At 47.3% G+C, this 24,307-nt stretch overlaps 1 protein-coding gene and 1 long non-coding RNA gene across 4 annotated transcripts in view; one reads left to right on the forward strand and one right to left on the reverse strand.

The window, feature by feature from the left end:
• KAT7 (lysine acetyltransferase 7) overlaps positions 1 to 4,454 on the forward strand; it is a 37,568-nt gene extending 33,114 nt beyond the window's left edge. For all 3 annotated transcript variants that reach the window (XM_083709415.1, XM_083709413.1, XM_083709414.1), the window contains one exon: positions 944 to 4,454. In XM_083709415.1, coding sequence (XP_083565541.1) covers positions 944 to 1,045 — 102 coding nt within the window. In that variant the 3' untranslated portion in view covers positions 1,046 to 4,454. The remainder of the gene's footprint in view (positions 1 to 943) is intronic.
• A 1,030-nt stretch (positions 4,455 to 5,484) lies between these two features.
• On the reverse strand, positions 5,485 to 10,231 carry LOC310830259. Its single transcript, XR_014557503.1, has 3 exons — positions 9,941 to 10,231; positions 7,167 to 7,266; positions 5,485 to 5,714 (listed from the first exon to the last, which is right to left on the reverse strand). It is a non-coding gene; the product is annotated as an uncharacterized lncRNA (long non-coding RNA).
• Positions 10,232 to 24,307: the final 14,076 nt, after the last annotated feature.

Raw genomic sequence — 24,307 nt, forward strand, 5'->3', positions numbered from 1 at the left:
TGAAGTGCCTTAGACTAACACTTGTGGTAGCCACAAGTGATAAGGAATTGCATGCCAATGAGTGATGAACCTGCAGAATGGGAGGTGCAACACCACATCCTTTTTCTGCACCAAGCGGGATACATGGGGGCTTTTCACTCCTTTGTCACCCCCCAGGAGGCTACTAATATTTTTTGGGCCAGCTGGTGAGTTTTGTGGGCTTAGGCTGCTAACCTAATCCTTTCCACTTAGGAGTAAGGCTCCCTGAATTCCAGTGGGACCTACTCCTGAGTAGACATAGTTAGGATTGTGCTCACAAGTAAGTCTCACTTGTTCAGTGCAAGGCTTACTCCCCAGTAACTGTGGTTAGGGTTGCAGCCTCTAATGTTTAATTGCTACTTAGCTAGCACACAGAAAACCCTGCCTGCTAAGCAAAATCGCCTCCTTGCTACATTCGTGATGGGGCTCGGCAAACATCGGGTTAAGACGATAACCAGAATGTGGAGAGATCAACAAAATCAGCCTTCTTCCTTCGTTAGGTCTTCTCTGTCCTCTCCTTCCATCTCTAGCATAGCATTAAAACACCCAGATATTTCAGGCTCCTGCAGCCCCCCTCTAAAACATCAAGCCTGAACCCCCCCACCCCCCCGTGACAAAATTTGACCTGCAGAAAACACAACACACAATCAGGAAAGGTCCAGCAGATTCTCAAAAATGGAGTTCCACGTTTGCACGATGGAAACTGAAGTTACTACTCGGCAGTTACACAGAAAGAGAGTTCTCCTAGTATGGAAGCCCCGGCTGATTAAGCTGGGTCATTTTGCAGCACAAAACTACTACGGTGCTTGTTTCCTTGAATTTAGGGGCATCCTTATCCATGCTAGACGCAGCTCTATCATCTTGTTAGCAGCTTCCCCCAGACTTTTAACCTGCGCCTTCCCTTTCTCTCTCCCTCTCCCTTCAGGATCTTATCGACGAATGGATAGCCAAAGAGGCCAAGCGGTCTAACAGCAATAAAAGCATGGATCCCAGCTGTTTGAAATGGACCCCTCCTAAGGGCACTTAATTTGACCAACCTCTCTGAGAAGTGTGGACACCTCCTCGCCGCCGACCACCACCACCACCATAACCCCTTTTCCTTTTCCAGCATTAGGAACTTCCTTTGGGATCGCAGAGTTGTGACTTGCTGTTGGTACCAACCCTCCCCGCCCCTCTTTCACATGCCTTCAGGATGTTTCTCTTCTCCCCGGGACCGTTTTGACCCAGGTCCTTCCTCCACACGGCAAGGTCGGGAAGATCAGAACGGATACAGTGTTAATGTGGCCCCAGGAAGGGGCAGCAAGATCTTCCAGCGCACCGTTGCAACTTGCCGCTCCATGAACCACAAGGCCCTAGTCCATAAGATGGTGTCGTAACTCGTAATTTCTTAGTTATTTCAGCCTCCTGCTTCCATGCAGCCTTGAAGGGCCTGGTCGGCTCCTGCTGTGAGGTGGTAAAGGTCCTGCACAATACAGAGTGTGGGGCACCCGCGATTCCCCATGTAAAGAATTCCCTTTCAGTAGAAAACCAGCAGTGACAGGGATAAAGAATCTAGCAGGCTCTCTATCTCCTGTCCTAGTTTTCTAACCACAGGGTTTTTTTTATACAAAGGAGAGCATTCGAAATCAATTATCTCCCATCAGTCATATGAAATTTTGGTCCAGTCCATTCTACCCCACATTCCCACCCCCCTCTTATTCTGCTGCACTTTTGGATCCAGCCTAAAGGTGGGTTTGTGGGACCATCCCCCTCCCCATCACGCTGCAGGTGGAAATGATCAGACACCCCCTTGGGCTCCTTCGAGACCATCAATTTCTCATACCCGTTTGCGGTTCTGAGCGCTAACTGGATATTGCACACCAAGCATGTGCAAACAGCAGTTGTTTCTTCCTTCCCAGCAGGCCAGGAAATCTCCGGGAGGCTCTGACTGAATGTAGGGACGCCCTTTGGCTGCTTCCCCTTCCCTTCCCTCGAAAAGTTTGAACGTTAAGGCCGTGCTGCTATCTCTGTGGGCCACACAGCTGAGTCCCCGGTGGGGGAAAGCGGCCTAACGGAAAAAAGCACCACTTCCCTCACTCCTGCAGTAGTTGTGCCCTTGCCCAGTGTCGCCTAACATGGAGCTCCTTGCTCCTCCTCACAGCTGCTTTTGAGTGCTCTGACCACAAACCCTTCTGAAGAGCCAGCTATAACTGTTCCTTTGCAGGAAGAGAAATGGCAGGACCAGGAGCCCTTACCATCCCCCTTGTCCTGGTGCCTCCTCACCGCTTCCGGCCTTTTTGTCCTTTGAGCTTCCGCCCGCTCCAAAAGAAACCCGCACCTAACAGGCCAAGGAGCATGCATTCAGCCACACTGCTGCAGCTGCTCAGAGAGCACTGCCAGCTGGACGCCGCTCCTTTTGCCAGCCTGTTCCTGCACAGTAGCTTTTGCCGCCCAGCTTTGGCGCTACTTTGAATTGCGGCGGTGGTCTGATAGTGCCAGATCTAGGCAGGAGTTAGCTGCAGTCACCTGGCTTGCCTTCATGCAGTAGTAGTTTAGTTCCCCCCGATACGTTTGGCTCCTTTTGCAGTCCACGCTCCTGCATCTCTTGAACCCTCTGTGCTCATCCGGGGACCACCCTGGACCTTTGCCCACCTCCATTCTGGCCGAGGCAAAGAGCCATTGTTTTTAAAGGATTGCCAGGGGGGAAACCAGCTTCCATTTTCCAGAACGTGTGCTTATTTCACCCATAGATTGTGAGAGCCCCTAAGGACCACCACGGCCAGGCGACTTACCCCCGTCATTTCTGACCTTCTCTACTGATTTCGCTTGATGGTCTCGCAGAAGCATGAGTTCCCCCAGAAAGGCTGGTTTTCTCCCACACTTCTGGGATGCCGTACCTGGCTGCATGCGGGTCCTCGTCCCAAGACTAATTCGCCCTTATAAAATTTGTGAAAATAGTTCCAAGAGCCTGGAAAGTGTGTGTGCAAGCACACATAGCCCCAGTTTGACCAAAATAATGCGTGTGCCCCTTTTCAAGGGGAGCCCTCCCAGCTTTTAAGTGATTGTCACTCCCCGGCTTGGGACGGAAACCCTTCCCTGAGCTGTGTGGCACTTGTTTCCAAGGACTGGGAGGGGAAAGGCAGGAAGCTTGAGCGGTAGGTGGACCTGATGGGCTGTCTGTTAAAGAGGAGAGTGCTTGGCCGTTTAAAAATGTCTTGTAAAGTCAGAGATGGGGACTGCAGCTCCCATCAACCCCAGTTTAGGGGATGATGGGATGAGCCACAGCTTCCCCATTCCTGCTCTAGGTATTAAGCTCACAAATTCGCCTTAAGTGTTCAGAGACCAAAGGGAAGCCTCCATCGAGCACACTTTGCCTAACCTTGCTATTCACAGAGAGGGCAACCCATTGAAAAGCTGCAGCCAGAGAGGTCCCTTTCCTTACAGAGTCAGAAACCTCTTGACAGGTTCGCTCTTTGAAGGTCTGGGCCCCTCACACGCCATTGGCGTGCTTTCAGAATTGCGAATCGTCTGGTGGCATTTGCCCCGCACTGCAGAGTCGCCTGGTGACACCCCACCATTTGGGGGGCCAAAAGCCCACCCCCTTGAACGCTGAGGTGCTTTTGCACAAAGCCCAGGGTCTGAGGGCACATGTCACGGACCACAGACCAAGCTGGACTGTGTGTGTGTCACATGCAGCGCAACCAAAGAGGCCACAAAGGAGACGGGTGTGTGTGTGTGTGCGCGAGTCACATATTTGCCCCCCTGCACCACCTCACTCCAGGCTGCATCTTAGTACTGTTTGTCATCCCTAGAACATAATTTTCTTTCCTTCCTAGAAATTACCTTGGCACAAGCCTTTGGACCTTGGGGATGCCTGGCCTTAGAGCGCAGTGTGTTTTCACCTGTCTTTCAGACTGCCGTCCATTTCCAGCAAGTCTGGTTTTCGATTGTAAAGTTTGGCAAACAAAACAAAACCCTTCCAACTTGAAGCAAAACACCCTGAGGGCATAAATAGCCATCCTTTCGCCATGTCTTTGGCCTCTAGTCTGCTGCGTGTGTGAAACACCACCTCTTTGTTTCTAGCCGAACTTCTCCCCCCCCCAAAAGAAACGCCTCTCCTTGTCTCCCATCTTGGGACAAAATGGATTCCAGTTGAAAGCCGATCCCTCTAGCACAGATCTTTCCGCAAGCACTCCTGTGGTTGGCTCTCGTGTTTGGTTTTGTCTTTTCATTGCCATCCTAAATCTGCCAAAGTTTAGATTTCTGTGCACATTACTGGCAAGTGTCATCCAGCACCCTCAGCTTCTAGTTTTTAGCAAATGGTGAGGCGGCGCCCTCTCAGGTGGGGAGGGGAGGTTGGCCATTCTTGTACAGAAGTGAATCTCTGTTTCCTGGATATGTTAGAATATGCTACCAGTGTATCTACTTCTCAATAAAGCATGTTCTCTGCTCTAGTATTCCAAGCACGATCATTCCTGGGGGGAAATGTCTGTGCAATGTGTCGATCTGAGCTTTGGACTTTTGGATACTTCCCTGCCATCGCCCGTTTTGCAACAAACAAAACTGATCCCCTATAAACTATGCGGGTGAAGCCATTTGCTTGTATCGGTTTCTGGCATGTGTTTCTAACCTGTTTTCGCTCACATTCTTCCAAGTTCCGGGAATACAGTGGTACCTCAGGTTAAGTACTTAATTCATTCCAGAGGTCCATTCTTAACCTGAAACTGTTCGTAACCTGAAGCACCATTTTAACTAATGGGGCCTCCTGCTGCCGTGCCGCCGGAGCACAATTTCTGTTCTCATCCTGAAGCAAAGTTCTTAACCCGAGGTACTATTTCTGGGTTAGCGGAGTGTGTAACCTGAAGCGTATGTAACCTGAAGCATATGTAACCCGAGGTACCACTGTATCTGACTTTTAGAAGACATCTGAAGGCAGCCCTGTTTAAGGAAGTTTTTAATGTTTGATGTTTTATCGTGTTTTTAATATCCTGTTGGAAGCCGCCAAGAGTGGCTGGGGAAGCCTGGCCAGATGGGCAGGGTAATAACAACAACAACAACAACAACAACAATAATAATAATAATAATAATTACTGCTACTCTCAACCCCAGTGGTGGCTGGTCTAATGGAAACAATGGAGCACCTACCAGTACCTCAATCTGTCCCCACCTATCTGCCACCTGACAACTAGTTCTGCGGGACAAAGGCTATTATCTGCCAACTTCTTAATTTTGAGTCAAGTCCTTGCAAAACTCAGCAAGGAACAGGCAGCAGACAAGACTTGGAATTAGTTGACTGTACCTGTCACTGGCTTGACCCACTCGTCACCTGACCAGTCCCAATGAATGCCAGTCGCCACTGCCAACCCCATTTAAAGCCACAAACACTACGATGGACTTTAAAAAAAACAAAAAACAAAAAAACCTGCCACCGCTCCGTCTTGGCTTTATTTCACAAGAACGTGGTGCAGAGAAAGCGAAGACAGCCCACAGATTCGCAGACACATTTATGTTACCAGGCTGGTGCTTAACAACGGAAGGAGATATAATGGGAACTGTAAAACACCCAAAATGTTTGCCATTCTTGGCTACTTGAGAAACACGCGACGTAATATCCACAGGGGCTCTAGAGCAGCGGAGGAAATGGTACCAAGTAGCAGATCTCGCTTAAGATGCCCAAGGTGGAAGTAGCTCTCTGCTTGGCCGTTCCTGTGTTGGCTCTGGGAGAAAAGAAATTGGGGATCAGCAAAAAAATAAAAACACAAAATACGTAATTTTTTGTCTCGCCTGAGGCAAAGATGTTGCTCTCAATAAAATTCCATAACAACAACAATGCTTGACCTATTTAGACAAATTCAATCTAAGCACCAGGAGCAATAATAACCAGTGGCAGACTTTGTGCTTTCAAATTTTAGCAGGGTCCTGTGCAACACCAAATTTTGGCACCTCCCGTCCCATGCCTTTGTAAGTCATTGTTACGGTGCCCAGTGCAGGAGAATCAGTCACGCTCCCCTAAATCAGCCTCTGATAATAACACCGGTAAAGGTAAAGGAACCCCTGACCATTAGGTCCAGTCGTGGACGACTCTGGGCTTGCGGCGCTCATCTTGCTTTACTGGCCGAGGGAGCCGGCGTACAGCTTCCGGGTCATGTGGCCAGCATGACTAAGCTACTTCTGGCGAACCGGAGCCGCGCACGGAAACGCCGTTCTACCTATTTACTTGCACTTCGACGTGCTTTCAAACTGCTAGGTGGGCAGGAGCAGGGACCGAGCAACGGGAGCTCATCCCATCGCGGAGATATGAACTGCCGGCCTTCTGATCAGCAAGCCCTAGGCTCTGTGGTTTAACCCACAGTGCAACCCACATCCCAATAACATCACTACTAACCCAAATACAAGCAAACAAATTAAGTTATTTGAGCAGATCAACACTTGTGATTATTGAATTTCTTTGTCACATAGCAGAAATTTCTGTTACTATTGTTTTTTTATTGCTTATTGCAAACTCCCTGGAAATTATCAATGGAAAGGGCAATTCTGGGCTGCATGAATAGGAGTATAGCATCTAGATCAAGGGAAGTAATAGTGCCACTGTATTCTGCTCTGGTCAGACCTCACCTGGAGTACAGTGTCCAGTTCTGGGCACCACAGTTCAAGAAGGACACTGACAAACTGGAACATGTCCAGAGGAGGGCAACCAAAATGGTCAAAGGCCTGGAAATGATGCCTTATGAGGAATGGCTAAGGGAGCTGGGCATGTTTAGCCTGGAGAAAAGGAGGTTAAAGGGTGATATGATAGCCATGTTCATGATAGCCAAATATATAAAAGGATGTCACATAGAGGAGGGAGAAAGGTTGTTTTCTGCTGCTCCAGAGAAGCGGACACGGAGCAATGGATCCAAACTACAAGAAAGAAGATTCCACGTAAACATTAGGAAGAATTTCCTGACAGTAAGAGCTGTTCGACAGTGGAATTTGCTGCCAAGGAGTGTGGTGGAGTATCCTTCTTTGGAGGTCTTTAAGCAGAGGCTTGACATCCATATGTCAGGAGTGCTCTGACGGTGTTTCCTGCTTGGCAGGGGGTTGGACTCGATGGCCCTTGTGGTCTCTTCCAACTCTATGATTCTATGATTCTATTCTATAAGGCCGACTTGCAAGGACTCCTTACTCACCTCTGGCCCGTTTCCCCATCAAGCCGTAGAACTGCTGGAGTTTTCCCCTCTTCACCAAGTCAGCAAAGTCCTGGAAGGCTCTCCTCTGCAGACGGTCATCCTGGAAAAGGCCAGAGGGTTTTTTGACTTAGGAGTGGCTTGAAAGACAAGCAAGAACTCATTCTCGAGAAGCACCCCAAGGAATGAGGCCAGGATCACACCTCCTGATTATTTCTTGGAATCCGCACAGCAGACGCCGGTTCTCCATGTTTTCAAGAAGCAAGTTGCTAGACCTCATGGCACGAACGTGCCATCATACCTGATCCAGGGAAGCTGATCTCTGTAGGTGGAGCTGCTGCTCAAGGCACAGGAAAGCTGGAAGCACAGTCATCTAGCCATTCTGGTAACACAGACAAGATATTCAGGGTTGCCACTGCCAAGTGGAAGCCAGAACAATTGTGTGCTCACAGCCTCTTCTAGCTCTCTAAGCTAGGGCAAGTACATATCTGAGAAACAGGACCCTGTGGGACATGGATGCTAAATTTGTGCCTCCCGTGAGATACGGCTGGACGTCAGCTCCTATTATATCTGACCATTGGCTGTGCTGGCTGGAGCTGGTAAGTGCTGGGAGTCCAGCTGCATTTGGATGCACATACACACTGCACTCTTGGACCACTTTAGAAGCATAGGTGTTAAGCGTCCCTTATTTGGCGGGACAGTCCCTTATCCCAGCACCATGTCCTGCTGCTGTCCCTTATTGATGATGTCCCTTAAATAAGCTACTGAAGGTAATGGGGCCCTTTCTATGTCCAGCTGTCCTTTGTCAACAACAAATTGTTGCTTTTTTGTGTTGAATATATGCTATGTGGTAATTTATGGACCTAATAGGTATCTAAAGCCATTTGCATGCAACAAAATATGTATTTTATCAAAGTACTGTATTTTTCGCTCCATAAGACGCACCAGACCACAAGACGCACCTAGTTTTTGGAGGAGGAAAACAAGAAAAAAATATTCTGAATCTCAGAGGCCAGAACAGCAAGAGGGATTGCTGCGCAGTGAAAGCAGCAATCCCTCTTGCTGTTCTAGCTTTTGGGATAGCTGCGCAGCCTGCATTCACTCCATAAGATGCACACACATTTCCCCTTACTTTTTAGGAGGGAAAAAGTGAGTCTTATAGAGCAAAAAATACGGTAATTGTTGATCCCTTATTTTGGCTGCTGATCCCTTATTTTCAAGGCTGCTGGTCCCTTATTTTCAAATCTGTAAGTTGACAGCTATGTTTAGAAGGCAAGGCAAATCCTGGGAACTCTTGAGGGGTGCTGGGAGTTGTAGCTCTGTGAGGCCTGTACCCTGAACAAACTGCAGTTCCCAGGATGCTGATCCATGGCTGTTAAAGTGGTGCAGGAGTATTTCTAATGGGTGGTGCAAATGGCGCATAACAGGTTTTCCAGCCCTGAGGCAGGAGGATTTTGTACAAAAGAGCCTGGGGCATGAAAATGCAATGTTTATCAATGTGGGAATGTACACAGTACCTCTGTGCCTTGTGTTTTGTGCCAGGCATGGTTAGGTACTGGTTCCGGGTTCAAAGTATGTAACCTTCCGAACAGCACAGCACACCTGATCTACCTGATCAGGTGTTCTTTGTAACTCAAAAGTGTCCCACCTTCTGTATTGATGACAACGGTTTAAGGCAACCTCTTGGTTGACCTCTTTTGTGTTTCACAGCTGCCTAGCATGTAAGATTATTTCCTACATGACTGTCAACAGCAGAGCTCCTTGCACACCACAGCCAAAGTGAAACACAGCGACCGATTTCTTTCAAACAGTCATACAGTGGTACCTCGGGTTAAGAACTTAATTCGTTCTGGAGGTCTGTTCTTAACCTGAAACTGTTCTTAACCTGAAGCACCACTTTAGCTAATGGGGCCTCCCGCTGCTGCCGTGCTGCCGGAGCACAATTTCTGTTCTCATCCCGAAGCAAAGTTCTTAACCCAAGGTACTATTTCTGGGTTAGCAGAGTCTGTAACCTGAAGCGTCTGTAACCTGAGGTACCACTGTATATCCCAAGTTTCACTCAGAGGACTTTCACTGCAGCTTACAATTAAAAAACAACAACAACAACACGAAACATCACCAGTGGTTTAAAGAACATGCACAAAGGTCTATCTTGTCATAACTGACTGTGCAAAGCATCCTATTTATAATTTACACACTCCCGGATGCCCAAAAATAATGATTTGAAATTTTGGTAAGTCACCTTGCCAGCTATTATGCTAGACAGTAGAGCATAAATATATAATTATTTGACCTTATCTCTCTCTCTTTTTTTTTTGCATATTAGCAGGTGTAGAATTTATTGCACAGAGTGTTGATTTGTCCAGTAAATTGATTAATGTATTAATCTATGTAAATACTTAAAAATCATCCTGGAGGGTTGGGGGGAGGGAAGAATGTTATCAGCCCCTATGTTCTGTTTCCCCACATTTGCAGTAAAATACACCCATCAAAAAATTCACCACTACTTTCATTCCTTCAGTCTCTCAGTCTTTAATACCACGAACCCCGAGGCTGCGATCCGAACCCCACTCGCTTGAGAAAGGGAGCCCCACTGATTTCAATAGGACTTGACCCTGAGCTGCCATTAATGTGTTATCGAAAGAATTTTGATCGTAGAGGAACAAAGCGATACAAGGCAAAAAAGAAAAGGGGAAAAAGAGAAAAGTTGACACAGTTAAGCCTGTGCTCTCACGAAATACCTCCCGTGCCCAAATCCAGGAGTAACCCAAAGTTACCTTGGGGGCTAGGTCTCTCAAAGAGGCCTCCTCTTCTTGCGATGCTGGCACAACCACTGCTTCCCCTTCGAAACGAAACATCTGCAAAGATAGGAAGATCAGAGCCAAGAGTAGTTTGAGAGTGCCCATCTTGCCCGGCTGTTGATCCCTCCTTCGACACTGTCTTTCGCCAGTAATCAGAAAAGCAAGGGAGTTTTAAAAGAGGGGGAAAGCTGCTGCTTCTCCCACAGTCTCTCCTCTCTCTCTCTCTCTCTCTCTCTCTCTCTCTCTCTCTCTCTTTCTCTCTCTCTCTCTCCCCTTGCAGAGCTCAAAAGCTACAAGTGCATCAATTTATGTCTCCTGCTCTCTTCTTTGCTCCTCCCAGTCTTGTCAGTGTCCCCTGCTCTGAGTCCACCCCATTTCCCCATCTTCTGGTTAGTTATTTAACCCTGTCCAGAAGACTTCCCCCTTCCCAGACCTCTGAGACCTCTATCCCCCCCCCCCCGACTGAACTCAAGCTCTGGTGTGGATTCCCCAAGCCCTAACCCCTAAAACAAGAGCAAGGCAGAGCCCCGTTGGATCCAGCGTAGGTTTGCCATATTTCAAGAAGTGAAAATCCAGACACAAACGTTCTTAAGCCTTTGAAGCTTTTGAGCTGTTTTTAAAGAAATTCACCAAAATCTACACTTCTGACATGGGTTGCCATACGTCAGGACTTTCCAGGACACTTCAGCAATTTCTCCCTGGACACTGATTGCAACTGCTGTGGTCTAAACCACTGAGCCTCTTGCGCTTGCCGATTGGAAGGTCGGCGGTTCGAATCCCCGCGATGGGGTGAGCTCCTGTTGCTCTGCCCCAGCTTCTGCCAACCTAGCAGTTCGAAAGCACGCCAGTGCAAGTAGATAAATAGGTACCGCTGCAGTGGGAAGGTAAACGGCGTTTCTGTGCACTCTGGCTTTCGTCATGGTGTTCCATTACTGGAGGCCTGGAGGTGAGCACTCCTCCTGTGGGAACTTAATTCTCTCCGCCTCTCTGCCCTCTGCAGCTCAGGAGAGGCTGGAGGGTTACCGGACCCAGAGGCAACCTCCGCTTCCTCTGACGGGGCTGAGAGTGGAGCACCTGCAGGCAATGGGTCCTCCATCACCTCAGGAGCCAGAGCAGACTCAGCTGGTGCCTGCACCTGAGGACCCAGCACAGGTGAGGACTCATGCCCCAGCCCCAGCTCAGCTGGTTCTGGAGGTGGGGAATCCTGTGCAGGCTGGGATTCCTCAGGTTCAGCATCTGAATCTGAATCCCAGGCCATCACAGTTGTATACCTAGGCAGGAATTGCCAGATGCACAAATATAAGATGGGGGACACCTGGCTTGCTGGTTGTGCATGTGAAAAGGATGTAGGCGTCTAAGTAGAGCACAAGATTAACGTGAGTCAACAGTGTGATGCAACAGCAAAGAAGCTAACCTAATTCCAGGCTGCATCAAGTGAAGCAGAATGTCCAGATCAAGGGAAGTAATAGTACTGTTTTCTTCTGCCCTGGTCAGACCACACTTGGAATATGGTGTCCAAAATAATGTTGGAAGTGTAAGGAGAAGGAAGGGAATTTCCTTCATATGTGATGGATGTGTACTAAGGTGGAAGCCTACTGGGACATAATATATAACGAATTAAAAAAGGGTTTTTTAATGCAATTTCAATAAACATCTGGAGGCGTTTTTGCTAGGTATAATTGGAGATGAAATTCAAAAAAAGGATGTGAATTTGTTTATGTACGCCACAACGGCTGCAAGGATACTTTTGGCTCAGAAATGGAAACCGCAGGAACCTCCAACACTAGAAGATTGGAGGAGCAAGATGGTGGAATACGTAGAGTTAGCAAAGTTGATGGGGAAGATCCGGAATCAGTGCGACAAACTGTTTCAGAAGGACTGGAGCAAATTTATATTATATATGAAAGAACATTGTAAACATCTGAAAACGTTTGTAGGAATGAGTTCAAATGTTTTGTAATGAGAATATACGGAACTGATTTACATTTAATAAGGGGAAATACAAAAATAAGAGAGAAGGTTAAAAAAAAGTGGTTATAGAAATGCTAAGAAATAAGTTATTATGTATGGAAGTCAGAAAGAGGGGCGGGGGGAGGTCGATGCTTTGCTAGAGCAATGTTTGAATTTATTGTATTGTGTATTGAAACTGTGATTAGGATAAAAATGAAAAAGCAATAAAATTAGTATATATAAAAAGGAATACAGTGTCCAATTCTGGGCAGCACAATTTAAGAAGGAGGTTGACACGTAAGAGCTCTTCGAAGCCCTTGTAAGGTAATCTTCACTGGAGATTTTTAAGCAATGGTTGGATCACCGTTTGCCAGGGATTCTTTAGCTGAGATTCCAGCTTGGACTAGATGAGCCTTCCAACTCTACCATTCTGTGATTCTAGGATCCTGATCCAAGCTGAGCATATGAAGTTGCCTGATAACCGGATCTGAAGTGGTGGCAGCTGGCAGGACTCAGGAAACGGCCAAGTGATTAGCTGCAATTCCTGCCTTGCAGGGGGTTGGTCTGGATGACCCTTGAGACCCATCGCTGCACTTCTAGGATTCTACAGCAGCTGTCTGCCATTAGACCAGGAGGTGGGCGGCCTGTGGCTCTTGGACTAGTTTCAAGTGGCTAGGGGACTAATTTCTAAAGCACTCTTCATGTTCTCAGTCAGACCTCTGGCAAGTGTGTTCTGTTCCTCTCCCCACGCTTTGCTTGGCACCAAGAAAAGGGAACCCAATCCCATCCACCACCAGTAGATACCTCTAAGAGATTAACAAAAGTTTGCCCACCCCTGCGTTAGACAGATGGTCTCCATCAATGACTGCAATGTGACCAGGTTACACAGATCTTGGCTGGGAAGAAGAGTTCTGTGTAACGCCAAAGCCTGCATGCTGCATTGCGAACATCCATAGACTAGTCGATAATTTAACTTGCAGTTGTTGGCACCCATCTGTCTTGAGCACGAGTAGGCAAACTAAGGCCCGGGGGCCGGATTTGGCCCAATCGCCTTCTAAATCCGGCCCACGGACGGTCCGGGAATCAGCGTGTTTTTACATGAGTAGAATGTGTGCTTTTATTTAAAATGCATCTCTGGGTTTTTTGTGGGGCATAGGAATTCGTTCATTCCCCCACCCCCCAAAAAAATATAGTCTGGCCCCCCACAAGGTCTGAGGGACAGTGGACCGGCCCCCTGCTGAAAAAGTTTGCTGACCCCTGGTCTCGAGAGATAATGAGTGGTAAAGACAAACCACCGTGTTAGCAGCATCCCTGGTGCACAAACCTGGGCAAGTGTGTATGGCAGCCCCGGGCTGCTCAGAGACAAGACCTCCCTCTCTGCCTCGCTGATGTGTCCAAAGGAAAGCAGAGCAAGACGTTTGGGACCAGTTGGGCTGTAGGAGTTGCCGGAAGGAAGCGTACAAGGCGCCATCCAACTGTCTTAGGGACTCCACTCTGGGTTTGTGTAGGGTTTACTCCTGAGCCGTTTCTCCACCCGAAGATACCCCACAAGGCAGAGGAGGTGGAGGAGCAGAGCTTTTCCTTTCCTACATGGGCTCCCTTCCCAGGTGGAGGAGCTCCACTTGCTCCTCACTTCCTTCTGCAGAATGTGCAGAAACTGCCTTCTTGGCCATTGGACCCACTATTGAAGAAGAAGAAGAAGAAGAAGAAGAAGAAGAAGAAGAAGAAGAAGAAGAAGAAGAAGAAGAAGAGGAAGAGTTTGGATTTGATATCCCGCTTTATCACTACCCTAAGGAGTCTCAAAGCGGCTAACATTCTCCTTTTCCCTTCCTCCCCCACAACAAACACTCTGTGAGGTGAGTGGGGCTGAAAGACTTCAGAGAAGTGTGACTGGCCCAAGGTCACCCAGCAGCTGCATGTGGAGGAGTGGAGACACGAACCCAGTTCACCAGATTACAAGTCTACTGCTCTTAACCACTACACCACACTGGCTCGATTGCTCTTGTCCACTCATTCTGCTGGAGCCTGTCTTTGCATGCAGGGGAAATCCCTCTTGTTAAATTATGGGTGAACATACCAGATGACACAGCAATTCTTCAAACAGCTCTTGTTTATTCACAGGCCAGAACAGAACTGAACTGAAGGGTTCAGCCAGCCTGCTTATATAGAGCTCCAGTACAACATAACTGTAACAACTTTCTGTAATTATCCAATCACTGAACGTCACTTTCGATCCCTTATTTGCATATGTGGACCTGAACTATCTGCAGTATCCCCCTGCCGGCCCAGGGTGAGAACCTCAGTACATAACACCTCTCATTGAGGGTTGGAGACCCATTGGCTACCCTCTCCTGGTTTAGCCGGCCAGCCAAAGCCGTTTCCCACGGTGTAGCTGCTGTCGCATGCTGGCAGCTTCTAGGAGCCATAGGTGAGAGCTGAGTCTGGGACGGGGAGCTAAAGGTGGACAAGCCACTCCAGGAGGAGCACAATATTGTTCTTTCTAGCTGAGTAGGGCAGGTGGCATCTCTCCAGGAAGAAGGCAGGCAGGTAAGGCAAGAATGAGGACGGACGGACGTTGGTAGGGCAGGGTCCCGTTTGCCCTAATAAACCTGCCTCTGTGGTCCACACGCTGCCGAAAGAGATCTTGTTTTTACTAAGAACCGCATTGTATTTATGCAGAGCTTTCGGGGTTTAATGGAGCCGGTGGGTTTCAGCATCTCTTTTTAGAAATGAAATCACAGCTTCTGGGTGCATCACTCCTTTGGAATGTGTCTGCTTGGGATGCTGCTATGGAGAGATCCTTGTATGGTGTGGTTTCAGCCCAGAACAGACTGGTTCTCTGCTTCAGAGGACAGGAAGGAAGCCAGGAAGCGGCTCAAATGTGCAGGTAGCGTGAATGTGAGACAGCCCAGTTCCAGAATGCAAGAAGAGCCAGTTGGATCAAGCCAATGGGCTGCCAAGTCATAGAATCATAGAGTTGGAAGGGACCCTGAGCACCATATGGTCCAACCCTCTGCAATGCAGGAAATCTTAGCACATGGTCCCCATCCAATCTGAAACCATATTGGACCCTGCTTAGCTTTGCAAATGTGCCAGCAACTTTATTACTGAACCACTAGGAGGTACATTGATTTCGATGGGTCGACTCGGAGTAAAACTTAACCTGTTCTGTTTTGTTTTTTTCTAGTGAGAAAAGAGAAGGGGGGAAATGAAGACCTGGTATATAAAACACTAATACCCTTTTTTGTTATTAGCAGCATGCCTGGAAATTGCAAAACGTTGGAAACCAGTAGACAAATGGACTTTTGAGTTATGGCTCCACAGACTATTAAATCATTTTGCTCTGGGAGGAAAAACTGACATTCAGTATAAAAATTGGCCAAAGGCAAAGCAAAATCAATGGACTTTTTTTTTTGCCACCTGGAAGCCGTTCATGGACTACAATTGAGATGCAGAAATGGAAGCTGCACGTCTCAGCTGCCTTTTTGAGACTGTGGGACGCTGGTTAAAGCGATGATCATCTGGTTGACTTGTCACTTACCTCCCCTCCTTGATTTTTTTCCACTTAGATATGTCCTCGAGTGCACTGTGGATGCTCGTTTTCCTGGGGAAGGCATTTACCCCGTTTAACACTGTTGCTGTTTTGGTCTTCTGAAACTCAGGCTGAATTCTGTTTTGAGGCCAGTCAGGTATCTGAAACACACAGTCCCTTCTTGTGTGGGGCACAGAATAGAGTCATAGGGTACAGAGATGAATGAGTAAGTACCAAGGAAAGAACTCGGAATAATCTGCGACAGCGACAACTCGGAATAATCTGCGACAACTGAGGTTTGTTGGTACGTAGTCTAATAATAATAATAATAATAATAATAATAATAATAATAATAATATATTTATTATTTATATGCCGCCCATCTGGCTGGGTTTCCCCAGCCAATCTGGGCAGCTCCCAACAGAATATTAAAAACATCACACTTAACTTCCCTAATCAGGGCTCCTTCAGATGTCTTCTAAAAGTCAGATAGTTGTTTATTTGCTTGACATCTGATGAGAGGGCATTCCACAGGGCGAGTGCCACTACCAAGAAGGCCCTCTGCCTGTTTCCCTGTAACCTCACTTCTCGCAGGGAGGGAACCACCAGAAAGCCCTCGGAGCTGGACTTCAGTGTCTGGGCTGAACGATGGGGGTGGAGACATCCCTTCAGCCCTTGGTTTGAGGGTTATGTTTACTGAAGGTTATGTATACTGGGGGGGGGGGATCTTTGGGGAAACAGAAACAGCTGACCCAAGGGATCATCATGTTTCTTTTGCTACCTTTCGTATATCAGTGCATTCCCAAAAGGCATCGCTTGCTCACAGCCCCAGACATGGCATTGCTCAAACTCAGCAGAGCATCGATCTGTTTGCACTGCGGCAGCTAAATTAGGCACATTCAAAGCAGTTGTTAGGATGCACCTGGGTTTTTTTTGTTTGTTAAAAAAACATTCTGTCTCAAATTGGAAGTGGACGGTTCAACGAAAGCATTTGCCAATGGCGCCATCTAGTGCTTTCCGGTTGTATTGTCTCAAAAACTTTGTTTTGCAGGAGGGGTTCCAATCGCATACCAGATATTTAGGTCTGTGTGATTTCTTTTATTTATTTAGTGAAATGCATATACCGCTTGATTGCAAGAAAAACCTCGAAAGGCTTTAGAAAATATATATATAATGTATAAAATAAAACTGTAAGGTAAGAACAGTTAAATAGGAACATCCTAAGGAAAAGCAGGGATGCGGGTGGCACTGTGGTCTAAACCACTGAGCCTCTTGGGTTGCCGATCAGAAGGCCGGCGGTTCGATTCTCCGGGGTGAGCTCCCGTTGCTCGGTCCCTGCTCCTGCCAACCTAGCAGTTCAAAAGCAGTCAAAGTGCAAGTAGATAAATAGGTACTGCTCTGGTGGGAAGGTAAATGGCATTTCCATGTGCTGCTCTGGTTCACCAGAAGTGGCTTAGTCATGCTGGCCACATGACCCAGAAGCTGTACGCCGGCTCCCTTGGCCAGTTAAGCCAGATGAGCGCTGCAACCCCAGAGTCAGCCACAAGTGGATCTAATGGTCAGGGTTCCCTTTACCTTTACCTTTAAGGAAAAGCAGGATGTTTTGGGCTCAAATCAGAAACCAGGATGGCTTTTGTATATCCAGGACTGTCCCTGAAACAAAGAGGGCACCTGGAGGGTCTGTTCTTTTCTTTGCAGTGATTGTATTGTAAGATAAAAAATACTCTTTTAAAAGGAACAGTTAAAAACAAGTATTTGAAAATATTCGGAAGGTGATTAGAACCAACAGTGGCTAAAAAAGAAATATAGCACATGTAACTTCTGCATATCTGCATAGGCTTGTCTAAGGAAAAATGTTTTAAGCAGGAGCTGAAAAGGTTACGGTGAAGGCGGCTGCCTGGTGTCAAGTGGCAGGGAGTTCCAAAGTCTAGCTGCTGCCACACTAAAAGATGGATTGCTTACAAGTGTGGAATAAGCACCTGAATCAGTGCCCGTTCCACTGATTGAAGTGGTTGAGTGGGCATATATGGGGGTAAGTGTTTGTTGCTCTGGCACATCAAATCCAGTTATACCCCCCCACCAGCCTATTTGTGATTAGGCTGGCTGAACCCTTCAGTTCAGTTCTGTCCTGGCCTGTGAATAAACAAGAGCTGTTTGAAGAATCACTGTATCGTCTGATATGTTCACCCATAACTTAACAGCTTCTGTGCAAACAAATCAGGATGAATGCTCAGTATCCTATAGCCTCCCTGCAAACATGTTTTCTCAATAAAGAACAGGCATGATGCAATTTATTTGAGAACTGTGTGCAAGCAAATCAGGATGAACGCTCATAAACTGGTAATTTGGAGACACCCTTAATCTCCGCAAAACGGTTTCTGCACAGGCACTAATCCCTAAAATCTGAACTGTCAATTCTGCTTCTGATCTTGTCCAGGAATTTAGAAGGCTCTGGAAGACGGGCTACAGCGCCCTGCTTGCTCCTGGAATGAGGATCTTCTGCCTGTGTTGTACAAATGCCTCCACTTCTCCCTCTGCGGTAAATAAAGCAAATATTTCAAAGGCCCCCGCCGTCTCCAGTGCTCTCCCATCCGAAAGGAACTCAGATCAGCAGCCTTTGAGCTTCTCACTGCTTGGCAAAGTGTGTGCTTTTTCGCAACGTATTGATTGCTACTTCGTTATAAATGGCCCACTTTGCTATTTTAGGGAATTTTAAATGGCCTTGAATTCTCGTCTAAGAAATGCAAGTGTGTGTGTGTGTGTGTGTGTGTGTGTGTGAAAGAGACAGGTGGGCAGCTAGGAAGAGGCAGATCTCATTTTCTCACACACAAGGTGTAACAGCAGGGCTTGGGGCAACTGCGCGGTTTACAGAAGTACAAAATATACTGTATTTATTGCTCTATAAGACTCACTTTTCCCCTCCTAAAAAGTAAGGGGAAATGTGTGTACGTCTTATGGAGCGAATGTAGGCTGTGCAGCTATCCCAGAAGCCAGAATTGGCTTGCTGCTTTCACTGCGCAGAGATCCCTCTTGCTGTTCTGGCTTCTGAGATTCAGAATATTTTTTCCCCCTTGTTTTCCTCCTCCAAAAACTAGGTGCGCCTTGTGGTCTGGTGCGTCTTATAGAGCAAAAAATACGGTATTTTATATATAAAAAAATCCTAACTCTATGAGGACAGAGTATGCTCTGCAGGCATGACTGAGGCCCCATCTGCACTATACATTTAGAGCAGAATCATACCACTTTAAACAGCCAAAGCTTCCTCCCAAAGAATCCCGTAGTTTGCTAAGGGGGCTGAGAGTTGCGAGGAGGCCCTCACAGAGCTACAATTCCCAGAGTCCGCAGGGAAGCATAGCTCTGCAAATGATAAAGGGGTCTCCTCTTAACTCTCAGCACCACCACAACCACCAGCAGCAACAACAAAATTAATTTTATTATTTGTACCCTCCCCATCTGATTGGGTTGCCCTAGATTTTTGGGGGAAGCCACAACTGTTTGCAGTGGTATGGTATTATTGCTTTAAATGCAGAGTGCAGATGAAGCCTGACTGTTGTGGTGCTGGAGGAACAGAGGAGTGCCGGTGATGGGAATGAACAGTCTGGAAACCTGAACAGGAGCATTCCTCCTCGCAACAATTTTGCTGCAAGCCCCACTTGCATGTTTCTGTTTGCAGATAGGAGGACACAACACCTCTGGAGAGCCAGCGTGGTGTAGTGGTTAAGAGCGGTGGACTCGTAATCTGGGGAACTGGGTTCGCGTCTCCGCTCCTCCACATGCAGCTGCTGGGTGGCCTTGGGCTAGTCACATTTCTTTGAAGTCTCTCAGCCTCATTCACCTCACAGAGTGTTTGCTGTGGGGGAGGAAGAAAAAGGAGAATGTTAGCCGCTTTGAGACTCCTTAAAGGGAGTGAAAGGCAGGATATTAAATCCAAACTCTTCTTCTTCTTCTCTGTCCCCTTTGTGCTCTGCCCCCTAGTGACACCGGCATGTCAATACCCACCTGTCAGAAACGCTTATGGTTTTCTTTCATTTCTCCTGAACATCAAAGATCCTTTTTAAATGTGTGTATTGTTGTGATGGATGAAGTGAAATAGCTTTGGACAGCGCAAGCTAGGGACTCCTGAATCCCAGTTCCACTCCTGTCAAGTACAGTACTATGAATCTGTCTGTTTGGCATCTATCTATCATCTATCCATCTATCTATCTGGATTCAAGTGTGTTCTGCACATTTTGTAAATACTTGCCATTCTTTGTTCCTGGACTAACTCCCCCACCCCCGGAAGGGAACCCAAGGGAAGGGAACATAAAAACAAGGACAAATCACCAGGTCTGGATAGCACCCACCTGAAAGTTCTTAAAAAACCTCAAATGTGAAATTGCTGGTTTTCTTGGAAAAAAGATGTAACTTGTCCCACAGAATCAGCCTTCAGACCTGAAGCCTGGAAAGTGGACCAGGTAACACCAGTTCCTAAATAAGGGGTCCAGAAGGGAAACTACAGGTACATTAGCTTAACACCTGTTCTGTGAACACTGCTGGAAAGCAGTATTAAAGATCATAGAATCAGAAAGAACCCTGCGGGCATCTAGGCCAACTCCTGCCTTAGGCTGTCCCTGGTTGGGTTCAAACCATCAATTCGGTAAAGAATGTTCTCTTTGTTGGACAAAAGATTCCTGCATTGCTGGGGGTTGGGCTAGATGACCCTCAAGGTCCCTTCCAACTCTACAATTCTATAGATAGATCTGGGGAGTTTGCACAATTGCCCAACTTTCTCTCTCCCCCCCCCCACCCCGCCACATCTTGTTATTGTTAACACCCTGTCCAATGGGGATTTCTGGAGAACTTGAAAAGCTCACTCACTAATTTGGCGAAGCTGTTGAGCTGATCTTAACAGAGGTTTTTGTTTCAGAGGGGATTTGGCAGGCAATGAACCAATATGACCACTTTTTGTATGTAAAGATGTAAAGGAAGAAGATAAAGAAGAAGATTGGCAAAACAAATTATTGAATTATGCAGGACAAATTATTACAAAAAAGGGGAAATGTTTAATGCATATTTTTTTAAAGCTTTGGGTATAGATTTTTTTTACATTAGTAAGCTCAACATCAAAAAAACGAAGATATTGGCCACTGGTCCTATCACCTCCTGGCAAATAGAAGGGGAAGAAATGGAGACAGTGAGAGATTTTACTTTCTTGGGCTCCATGATCACTGCAGATGGTGACAGCAGCCACGAAATTAAAAGACGCCTGCTTCTTGGCAGAAAAGCGATGGCAAACCTAGACAGCATCTTAGAAAGCAGAGACATCACCTTGCCAACAAAGGTCCATATAGTTAAAGCTATGGTTTTCCCAGTAGTGATGTATAGAAGTGAGAGCTGGACCAAAAAGAAGGCTGATCGCCGAAGAATTGATGCTTTTGAATTATGGTGCTGGAGGAGACTCTTGAGAGACCCATGGACTGCAAAAAGATAAAACTATCCATTCTGAAGGAAATCAGCCCTGAGTGCTCATGGGAAGGACAGATCGTGAAGCTGAGGCTCCAATACTTTGGCCACCTCATGAGAAGAGAAGACTCCCTGGAAAAGACCCTGATGTTGGGAAAGATGGAGGGCACAAGGAGAAGGGGACGACAGAGGACGAGATGGCTGGACAGTGTTCTCGAAGCTACCAGCATGAGCTTGACCAAACTGTGGGAGGCAGTGGAAGACAGGAGTGCCTGGTGTGCTCTGGTCCATGGGGTCACGAAGAGTCGGACACGACTAAATGACTAAACAACAACAACAACTTTTAAAAGTCACTTGTAATAAGATGAAGGTTTTAAAATTGGATTGTTAAGTATAAAAGGTTTTATGGATGTGCATGAACAAGCATATTGCAATGGAACGAAGAGAGGGGAGTGGCAAATCGACCAAAAAAACTGTGGTTTAAAAATTTGGTTATGATTTATTTATTTATTTGTTATTTTTGGAATATCAATAAAATGCTATGTAAAAAAAAGTATGTAAAGACCCTCCCTGCAAAAGTTGTGAACTAGCTGTGGCTCTCTATCTCCAGTGTGGTGTAGAGCCAGTGTGGTGTAGTGGTTAAGAGTGGTAGTCTCGTAATCTGGTGAACCAGGTTCGAGTCTCCGCTCCTCCACATGCAGCTGCTGGGTGACCTTGGGCCAGTCACACTTCTCTGAAGTCTCTCAGCCCCACTCACCTCACAGAGTGTTTGTTGTGGGGGAGGAAGGGAAAGGAGAATGTTAGCCGCTTTGAGACTCCTTCGGGTAGTGATAAAGTGGGATATCAAATCCAAACTCCTCCTCCTCCTCCTCCTCCTCCTCCTCCTCCTCCTCCTCCTCTTCTTCTTCTTCTTCTTCTTCTTCTTCTTCTTCTTCTTCTTCTTCTTCCTCTTCTCTCTCTCTCTCTCTGTGTGTGTGTGGAATAGAAAACAACAGGGAAACAGTGTTTTCCCTCCTTCCAAATGTAAGGGGCTACTTTGGGCCACAGCTGTGCAAAATCTGGGGTGGCGACAGGGTGCATGGAAGAAATTGCACCACCCCAAACTGTCCGTCCTTCTGAACTTCTGATACAATCCTGATACAATCATGCTGATTTCCTTTCTCTGCTTTCCCAAACAATCAGACCGACAAAGGTCGATCTCTCTCTTGCTCATCAAGTGAGCATTTCCCCTGGACTCTGCCTCTGCCCAGGGGACATGGCTTCATGCCTCCGGGCTGCCGGAAATAGAGATCGCTAATGGATGGAAGGATAGGAAGCCAAACTCTCCCCTTGCCTGAAGAACAGCTCTGTGTGTAATTACCTCGATCTCCTAATGATCTGTGCGGCCGGAGCCTGGTTTTGTCCATGTCGGGTCTGATCACTTTTCAGGCTTTGCAGCCAAGCAGAAAAGCCTTCATTTGATCTCCTTTGATTGCTTGCATGGCCCTGGTGCTTTTCCATTCTGACTCCGAACCTCTCTGTCTGAGGTTTAACATGTCAGAAAGGACGGCACATCTCATAATTCGAGGTCTTCTTTAGGGTGACCTGGGTCCTACTTTCCAGAAGACAGTCCTCTTATCTGAAAGGCAGATGAAGAAAGCCATCTAATTAGATTTTCATTTGATTTGACCTGTTTTTAGGAGGTAATTTGATTGTTGTTTGATTTTATAAGGTAAAGGTAAAGGGACCCCTCACCATTAGGTCCAATCGTGGCCGACTCTGGGGTTGCGGTGCTCATCTCGCTTTATTGGCCGTGGGAGCCGGCATACAGCTTCTGGGTCATGTGGCCAGCATACCAAGCCACTTCTGGCGAACCAGAGCAGCACACGGAAATGCCGTTTACCTTCCCGCCGGAGCGGTACCTATTTATCTACTTGCACTTTGATGTGCTTTCGAACTGCTAGGTTGGCAGGAGCAGGGACTGAGCAACGGGAGCTCACCCCGTCGTGGGGATTCGAACTGCCAACCTTCTGATCAGCAAGCCCTAGGCTCTGTGGTTTAACCCACAGTGCCACCCACATCCCGTTTGATTTTATACTAATGTTATATATCTGGTGTTAGCCGCCCTGAGCCCGACTTCGGCCAGGGAGGGCAGGATATAAATAAAAGTTGTTGTTGTTGTTATATTTAGGAGCACAGTCCTCTATTCTCATAGAATTGTAAGGGACCCCAGGGGTCATCTAGTCCAACCCCCTGCAATGCAGGAACCTCAACACACTGTCCCCCATCCTAGTTGTTCTGGTCTAGGAAGGGAATTCTTACTGAAGCTGAAGTGTGGGTGGGTTCCCACAAGGCAAGACACAGTGATAACAGCAAGAACCTTTATTGAACTACATAACTGGGGAACAGGGGCAAAACAACAGCTTATATACATTTCTGAAAAGCCTGGGCCGCTCCCACTCCCAGCATGATTGGCTGTCTAAACTTCCAAGCTGCGAATCATGACTCAGAGTTCAAAGGCCAATGGCAGAGGTCCAAGTCCTGAAATGTTCTGTGATTGGCCATTATGTATCGAATCAGAACACAGGAGTTCAGAATCCTTAGTCCAGACTGAAGCTCAGGCAAACACAGACCACTGAATACATAACAGCAGCCAATTCAGGATTCTGGGATTCTGATGGGACGCTTGGTCCATCTAGCTCAGTGTGCTCCACTCCAATTGGCAGCAGCTCTCCAGGCTTTCCGGCAATGAAACATTCTCGTCCCTATCTGGAGACATCAGGAATCAAACCTGTAACCTTCTGCATGCAGCGCAGATGTCCTGCCACTGTCATGGACAGTGGTTGGATGCAGAGGAACAGTGTGAGGAACCAGCTGGGCAACCCCCAAGGGAAGGAGGTTCAGAACTTGGGGAATGCTGGTGGGATGACGATGAGTGGTCAGAGAGAGAAGACTGGGCAGAGGAGGTGTTGGAAGACGAAGAGGTGACCGGGCTTAGTGAGCTGGGAGAGTCTTGGGCAGAGAGAAGTCTAGAATCAGAGGCAGAAGCTGAAGCCAGCGAGTGGAAAAGGGAGGCCAAGAGGCAGAGATGAGTCAGGCTGGTGAAGAGTCACAGCTGTCTCCCCCTCCTGCTGCGACAAGCTCCCTTCTTCCTCATCCCCCCTGCCTTCCAGAACCAGAAGAGGGCTGAAATGGGCAGATCAGTCTTGGCAACAGACTTTTATAGGATAAGACCTACTGGGCATGAGCTGTTGCGCTCATTAGGCCTGAAACTCAGCCAAGTCTGTGGAGATCCTGTTTCTGCTCATAAAGAGTTAAGTCCGACTTTGACAGTGTGATTTACTGCCGGCTCGCTCTCTGACAGCTACTGAGCTATGACCCTTCGCTTAATGGAAAGGGAATTCTTAATGCTGGCCCTTCAGGCTGCTGAGATAGACTTT

Source organism: Podarcis gaigeae (genome assembly GCF_964106915.1).
Source record: "Podarcis gaigeae genome assembly, chromosome: 13".
In the NCBI taxonomy this organism is placed as follows: domain Eukaryota; kingdom Metazoa; phylum Chordata; class Lepidosauria; order Squamata; family Lacertidae; genus Podarcis; species Podarcis gaigeae.